The 8,185-nt window shown below is 43.8% G+C and overlaps 1 protein-coding gene across 1 annotated transcript; it reads right to left on the bottom strand.

Moving 5' to 3' along the window:
- Positions 1–233: 233 nt before the first annotated feature.
- Positions 234–3,318, bottom strand: aar2 (AAR2 splicing factor). Its single transcript, XM_031839709.1, has 3 exons — positions 2,237–3,318; positions 1,917–2,146; positions 234–1,335 (listed from the first exon to the last, which is right to left on the bottom strand). The coding sequence occupies exons 1-3, from the start codon at positions 2,994–2,996 to the stop codon at positions 1,168–1,170; spliced, it is 1,158 nt and encodes a 385-aa protein (XP_031695569.1). The 5' UTR covers positions 2,997–3,318; the 3' UTR covers positions 234–1,167.
- Between the last annotated feature and the right edge of the window lie 4,867 nt (positions 3,319–8,185).

Below are 8,185 nucleotides of genomic sequence, written 5' to 3'. Positions count from 1 at the left end.
CACACACACACACACACACACACACACACACACACACACACACACCATCCAGTGGATCCAGTTGTAGTCTTTGCTCCTCACACATGGTCTTTGTTGGGATCAGAGAAGCTTTAAGATGATTTTAACGCTGTTGTGAAGAACTTCAAACCAGAACCCCAAAAAACCACCAAACAGCTCTTCATTGTGTGTGAACTCACATTTGAGCGTTTACCATCAAAGGATCCACATGAAGTTGTAATAATTAAACAAAAAGGCCGTGACCGCCATCTAGTGGAGGAGAGAGAGAGAGAGGTGACTCCTGACAGGTTTAGAGACTAAAACATTATGTTATTCTCTTTTCTAGACATTTTCATTTTCTCATGAATTATTAAGCTCGTTTGTCTGGAAAGTAGACGAGAGCAGCAGCAGCTGTTGAATAAACAGGAAGTCAAAGAAACAGCTACTTCCTGTTAGAACCGATCTGTCGGCTACTTGTAGTTTTCAGACCTCGTTCAGATTTATTCACGCGTTTGTAAATATATATATATATATTCATGTGGAAATGTGTGTGTATCTGCATTGTGTGCTACCTTTTGTTAATATTATTGTTATTATCAATCACACAAGTTATGTCTTTAGATTAAACACATTTTTCCATGACGGTTTTCAGGATTGCATATGAATATCTCAATAACGTTTAAGTATTAAAAGTGTTTTTATTCAAGAGAATGTGGATCCAACGAATAATCGACAAAGTCAACCTTTAGAAAAGTTCTAGAGAAAATACCTCTGATGTGTTCTAGAAGTTTGAACAGTTCACCATCACAAACCAAGACGACAACAAAACCTTTTTATCAACAAAAAGCATCATTTATTATTCAACAATACGAGGTCGACCCTTTAGTCACACTATACTATATTCTAGAATCACTCTTATAAAAGGTGAAGTGTCTCCATCTATGCAGTACATTTTGGCAATAAATGTGTTGCAACTGTGGTTCTAAAACAGTCACCTGGCAACTTATATGAACCCACCACCAGAGGGCGCCATTGACCCACACCGTGTTGTTGAGTGCGTCCATATACCAGACGGTGTTTCTCCTGTTCTCGCCTCACCGCTCACCTTCAGTGTCCGTATCATTTCAGTCCGTTTCGGTTCCGGCATCGAACCCGTGGCTCGGGGGGGTCTCAGTCCACCGTGACGCCGTCGGGTAGCTCCACCACCACCGGCTCACACTCGTCCAGGTCGGCCTCAAAGTCCCAGCGGAACTTCTTGGTGAGGTGAGCTTTGAACTTCTCCGCTCGCTTCCGCAGAGTGACGTCCACACCGGAGCCACCGGCGAACTGGAAGAAGTCCTGAGAGAGAAAGCAAAGAGTCAAAACCATGTGATGGTGTTAATGTGAACATCCTGAAGAAGAAGAAGAAGAAGAAGAAGAAGAAGAAGAATTTAGGCAATGCTTTGACATTCTACATAAATTTTTCCCAAAACCAACTGCAATGTGGTGCAATATTTTCCAGCTCTCTCTAAATCCTCTGGAGAACTGTTTCTCTCCCTCTCTCTCTCTCCCTTTTGTCTCTCTTCTTCTCTCTCCCTCTCCCTCCCTTTTGTCTCTCTTCTTCCATCTCCCTCTCTCTCCCTTTTGTCTCTTCTTCTCTCTCCCTTTTGTCTCTTCTTCTCTCTCCCTCTCTGTGTCTCTCTCTCTCTCCATCTCCCTCCCTCCCTTTTCTCTCTCTCCTTTCCTCCCTCCATCTATCCCACTCTCCCTTTTCTCTCTCTCCTTCCTTCCTTCCCTCCCTCTCCCTCTCCCTCTCTCTCTCTCTCTCTCTCCCTCCTCCAAGCCTCCTGATGAAGCTTCTCCTGACACACGGTTTGTTTCCTTCACTTGTACTCAGAGAGCCAGTGAAGTGAAGACCTCCTTCTTCTTCTTCTCTCTACCTGCAGCGTGGAGGTGAGGAAGTTGCTCTGAGACACGATGTCCACGAAGAAGTCAGGCGGTATCTCTCCGAGCTGGTGGTAGAGCACGGCGATGAGCCCGAGGTAGAGATCCTTACGCTTCCTCATCGCCTCCTCCGACCGGCAGAGCAGAGCCAGGAGGCTCTTCCAGTGCTCGAAGGCCTCGTAGACGTTTCCTATCAGGAAGCACACGAAGGAGAACTGCAGCTCACCTGAGCGGAGGGGAGACATAACGTTGTTTATTTAATGTATAAAATGTAATCAATGTTCTAATGTTAAGAGCGTCTGATTCTAACTCATACCGAGCAGGTTGAGAGGCTGCAGCTCGTGGTGCTTCTGCAGCACCGTCTCCAGGGCGTAGCTCTGGTCCAGGCTGCACTGGGTGATCTCGGCCGGCGTGGCCCCCGGAGGGTACATCTTCTCTGGGATGACGGAGAGGCGCATCTCCGTGCCCTCCCTAGGCTTCATCCGGGGGAGTCTGTCCAGCCCCTCCTTCATGCTCTGACACGCCGCGTCGTTCCTCGGCTGCTCCGCCCGGTCTTTGGTGTGTCGGAGCTGCACCTCGGGGATGACGTCGCTGAAGGCACAGATCCGACCCGAGAGGGGCTGCAGGCCGGTCGCCACCTCCTCGCTCAGCCGGTCGGTGAGCGACACCCACTTCCTCATCACCTCGTACGGATACGGCCCAAGGAAGGGATCCAGGTCTCGCAGGGTCGCCCTGATCCGGCTCACCTCCTCCTCGCTCTGGGAGGCGGAGAAGTCCAGGTCCTCCTCTTTGGGGTCCCAGGTGGCCAGCAGGATGTCTCTGGGTTTCAGGGTGAGGAAGAGGCCCATCTTTGGGCCCACTTCTCCTCCACAGTTGGGGGAGTTGACGGAGCAGTGGTGGAGGAAGTGCAGGCCCGGGGGGATCATCTTCACCCCCTTGAAGCGGGGACCCACCTGCCAGCTCTTGCAGTCGATGCCCACCTCGGTGCCCTGAGGAACTCCCAGCAGCACCAGCGTGGCTCCCTCCTCAAACAGCCTCAGAGCCACATCCGGGTCCATGTCCACACTGTTGGCCATGTCTGCTGCTCGACTTACACCTAATTATTTAAAACAAACACGAGCTCAACGTCGCTTTCAAGAGTTTATAGTTCCTAGAACATTCAGGAGGATTTCCTCGACGGGTGTCACTAAAACTACGTCCGACCGTTACCGCGGAGTGATACTGCTTTTTAAAAATGTTTTGAACGGAAGCAGTTTATCCGGAAATAAAACATTTAAACAAAGTTTTAAACGTACATTTGATTTAAACGTGTTTCGTTTTACCGCAACGATACCTCGCGTGGCTGGTTGTTGACAGTTTCGTGTCGTTAGGAAGTTGTTTGGTCCGCGCTGTGCAGCGTGTCTGCTGCTCCGGGCGGAAACAGTTCCCCATTAGAAGTGTTCCGTTTCCGTAGTGATAAGATAATATATACTAATAATTTAATATTAAACTAATATATAATATTAAAGACGAGGAGGTCTGTTTACTCGTCTCACTCCAAAAGATTTGATTCCCCTGATTAGAATATTAAATAAATATAACTCGTTTTTTATTTTAATTATTTCATTAAAATGATTTGCTTTGTTTTAGGTTATGAAGTGTGACAAATGTTTGTTCTATTTAATTGGTCCAGTATTATTTATTACTGTTATGTTTCTTTAACTTTTATTTTTTACTTTATTCTTTTTGTAATGATGTAATATTGTAAGCTGTCTGACGATGTTGTACACTGATTATGTTCATAACTATTTTTAAAGTACTATACAAAATCTTGTAGAAAAAACACCTATACCACCATCAATAATAATAATAAATAGAATAATAAAATGTTAATTATGACATCAACAATTATTAATTATTTGTACCATTATTGTTATATTTATTCTATTCATTATTATTATTATTTCTACAATTCTATAATATTTTGTCATAATAGTTATATACTTCATATACTTACTTAAATCTTTATCATGATATGACAGTACCGGGACTTAGTCAGACATTTAAAAAAGTTGATTTTATTATATTGCATATGCATGGGTTTGCTGACTGTCTGGTTTTACAAAGACAAAAAAACAATTGTTACAACAAGAGAGACCTTTGGAAAATGTGCATATTCTGAGAGTATTTGAATGCATTGTGGATATCTTTAGCTTATCTGTGGTTAACTACTTTCACTTTCACTTGAAAGTAGCAGGAAAACATGTTCTACTTTGAGAGCACAGAGACACTCTGAAGTTTCTGCCAACAGGTGATCAGGGTCTTGATAACGTTGATTAACCGGATCCTCTTTCTCTTCTTCCCTCGTGTCTTCTGGACCGCTGAACAAGAGACTTTCTTCCCCTGAAAGAACAAATAAAAACAGATCTGTTATGCATCAAAATATTGCCTTTTATCCAATATGGCGTTTCATATTTTAAGTATGAGCGAGGCGGTGGGGAGTGGGATGTCCTCACCAGGTAATCCGGGCTGCAGTTGTGAGCGATGAGCTGCCCCATGCTCGCCAGAGGCTTCTCCAGGTCAGACATCCGCTTGCCGCTGCTCTGACACCTCATCTGCTGAGTCATACCATAGATGGACACCAGGATGCGACGTGCCTGCCGTGGTGAATGAAATGGAAAACAGCATTACACTTCATAATCTCCTCGAGGCAGCCACACGGGGAGACTATGTGACAGTTTATCAGGACACATTAACCTGTTATGAGTCCATTATCACTCTGTCCATGGTGCTGAAAGTGCACACACTACAGTGCCATTTACCTTTGCTGAGGGACAGGGGTCTCTCACTTTGGGGGTATTGGATGAGCCAGTCAAGTTCTGCAAAAAAAAAGAAGCAAATATGGATTTATTCTAAACAGCAGCTTTACTGGTGCAGTGAAGACAGTTGCAAACAATGAAACAGCTTATCAGTGTATTCAAGCATTGATCCCACATGTTTGATCACAGCTGCAACGGACTTCAATAAACTCATAGTATAGTAAGTAAAAAAGAAAGAAGTAATTTAAAAGCCATAGTATAGCAAGTTCGAAATAAGTCATAGTATAGTATGTCAAAAAAATTCATAGAATAGTCAGAGTACAAAATATCAAAAATAGTCATACAAACTAATAGTATAAAAGTACTTTAAAAGACATACTATAGCATGTCACAAAGTCATACAAAAGTCGTAAATAATCATAAGTTATAAAGTATATTGAAAAAAATCATAAAAAACTCAGTATGTAAAAAAGTAATTTAAAAGCCATAGTACAGTATGTCGCAAAAATTCCTAAAAACAACAATGGACAAAATAAATCAAATAAATAAACAGTCTTTATTAAATGCACACACGATCAAAGGCCTCATACCAGATTATGCAGCTCAACCAAGATGACCTGTCTGTAGGAGCCCAGGATCTCTTTATAGTTACATCTACGTTTACCACAAGCGTCGGTCAGCAGGAGAACCACCAGGACACTACGGAGTAGAGCACCGGTCAGACACTAAGAGAAACAGAGAGCTGTTAGAACACATCATGCAAAGAAAAGCTGGATCAACGAGATCAAACTGAATCATTTGGCTCCGGCTCGGACCCGCAGGCTTCCAGCTTTTATTTTGAATTGCACCACATGAAGTGATTACAGACCCAACTCAAAGTACGGCGGTGCGCACAGACTTCAGAGTCAGTGGCGCAACTTTCAGTAAGTCTCCGCATCAGCCCGCCTGTTGCGTAAATACGCACCAGATGTTCAAAACCCCCCGCGCGCTCACCATTTATCATGGTATGCTGCAGGATCCTCAGACGAGCAAAGTCATCTCCAACAGCAGCACCAACACCCAAAAGGAATTAGCCTCCTCCTGATCCCACGCGCTCATTGTCTGCAAACACTATACACTTCCTCGGGCGGATAGGTGACCGCGACGGCGGGTAGACTTCCGATGTGGGGCTCCGCGGTTTCCAACATCACCAAAGTCCCCGCGGGTAGACTCCGGTTTCCGTCCCCGTCATGGATCGCTTGACGCCGCGCTTTGGATTTCACCAAACTCACAGGCGAAGGAAAATTTTCAGCAATCAATCACTCGCCTTCATCCTTTCGGTTTCGTCGGGCAGACAGACGTGATGCCGAGGAGGAGTTGTGTAATTTGGTGCATGTTTTTAATACATTTTATTTTGCGTCCAAAGCGCCGTTTGGGTAAATATTTAACAGTGGGTGAATTCAAAGTAGGGGGCGGCGGAGCCCCTCGAGATACAGTGTGAGGGACACCAAACGTTATGGTGCAACATCCCATAATGGAGAGATCCAAACCTCAAAACACAGCAACCACAAATGCTGAGCACACATGGGAGGATCAGTGTGGGAGCAAATCTCTGGACTGAAACGTCTCACTTAGAAAATAAACGAGCATGTTTGATATTCAGAGAACAACGCTTTGATTATTATAGAACAGGACTTGTTTGGGAGAAACAGGAAATTGTGCAACAGACAGTGTTTCTTTGTTTATTGGATGCTTTGCAAAGTATTTAAACATCTCAAGCCAGCTAGAAAAAAAGCACATCATTACTACAACATGAGACATCATGAGTTTATGTACAACTACGACAGTCAGTCAAATGTGGACATGAAAATACAATTCATCAGAAAACACACAAGATGTTTTTAACAAAAGTGTTGACAATAACAGCTGATCACCTGAAGAGTTTCAGACAATCTGTAAAAGGTGGATTTCTCTCCTTTCATGTCGAGCTCAAGTTTGTTTAACTTAATATAAAACTAAATAACCGATTGCCTCCAACTACTGGAACAATACTTTGCCGGACCGGTTGGTGCCGGATAGAAGCGGTTTTCACAGATCCACAGGCTTGTGCAGCAGTTAAACAAAATGCGCGTTGACCAACGATAGATACTAGTACACAAGATGTCCGTTATGCTCAATAATGAGCATAACGGACGGAGCTGCAGGGTTTTAACGGCTGAAGATAGAAAACACTCTGCGTACCGGTGTTGTAGAAGATCTCGTCTCTGTCTCAGATAAAGACGACTCTGGGTTTTTAAATCAAGACCACAGCGGTGAGGATATCTCTAAACGTCCCTGTGCATCGTCCGGTTTATCTGTTAGCATCATAACTGTGATTGCCTCCGCGTGCAGCGTGGGACTCACACTGGTCTGGACCTCTCCAAGTCTCGTCTCGGTCTCGATAAACTCTGGTCTTGGTCTCAGTTTAGCTGGTCTTGACTTCAAACATCAGACGCCTGAAGAACAAAGCTGCACTCTCAACTCTGATGCAATCATGAAATTGGTGAGTCTGTAAATCAACATTTTAGAGCCCAGGTTGATTTACAGACTCTTGAATCAGCAGAGGTGTTGTTATTGTTTCTCTGTAGTTATTTAGGAAACCACTCAAACAACTACTGTTACCTGGGAGACTCACCAGGTGCAGCTTTGCTCGTAGAACATCTGAGCGAGTGTTTGCCAGAAGACATGTGGGAGACTGAAGCCAAGAGGAAGAAAACCTTTAGACCATGTCACTGGAGTTACAGGCTCAGAGTGAAACAACCAGATACAGTTTAAAGCCCAGAGGACGACCTGCAGCCGTCAAAAAGACGCCTCAAAGGAAGAAGCTTCAAACATTATAGAGCTGCAGGGACGAGGATTATAATCTCATCACAAATGAACACCACTTTTATGATTTTTGACGTGTGAATGCAATCAGCAGAAGTAAAACGCTAACGTGAGGCCGTAAAGGAACTCCACAACGGTCACATGACTGAGTTTACACGAGGATGAGAACACATGATGACGTTTAGCCGGCTCCTTTAAGACACGTTTAAGTATTTACTGACGTATTTTATTAGGTAGAACAAAACATTAAAAAGATCTATTCGGCTTGTGTGAAACACAGAACTTATTACAGGCATGTAAGCACAAATATATAAAAACAACTTTAAGAAGAGGGAACAGGAAGTGAAAAGATGCCGACTCACTTCCACGTTTTGGGACTCTATCTTGTCCTGAAGTGACCGAGTCAGAGTCTTGACCTCAATCCATCAGAGAACTTGAAAACTGCAGAACCACAGATTCATCCACAAACTCCTCCCTCCTGTCTCCTTATTCACTTGAAATCAGTGGTTTTAAGTATTAAATTGGTGCTTTTGTTTTCACTTTGACATTAAATCACCATTCTCTGTTGATAAGAACACAAACTGAGATTCTATTTAGTAAAACAATAAACCTGAATAAAGGTA

The sequence above is a fragment of the Anarrhichthys ocellatus genome, unplaced genomic scaffold, assembly GCF_004355925.1.
Source record: "Anarrhichthys ocellatus isolate YVR2014 unplaced genomic scaffold, GSC_Weel_1.0 scaffold1876, whole genome shotgun sequence".
In the NCBI taxonomy this organism is placed as follows: Eukaryota; Metazoa; Chordata; class Actinopteri; order Perciformes; family Anarhichadidae; genus Anarrhichthys; species Anarrhichthys ocellatus.
The sequence above is the reverse complement of the archived record's forward strand: the minus strand, read 5'-3'. Positions and strand labels throughout refer to the sequence as shown.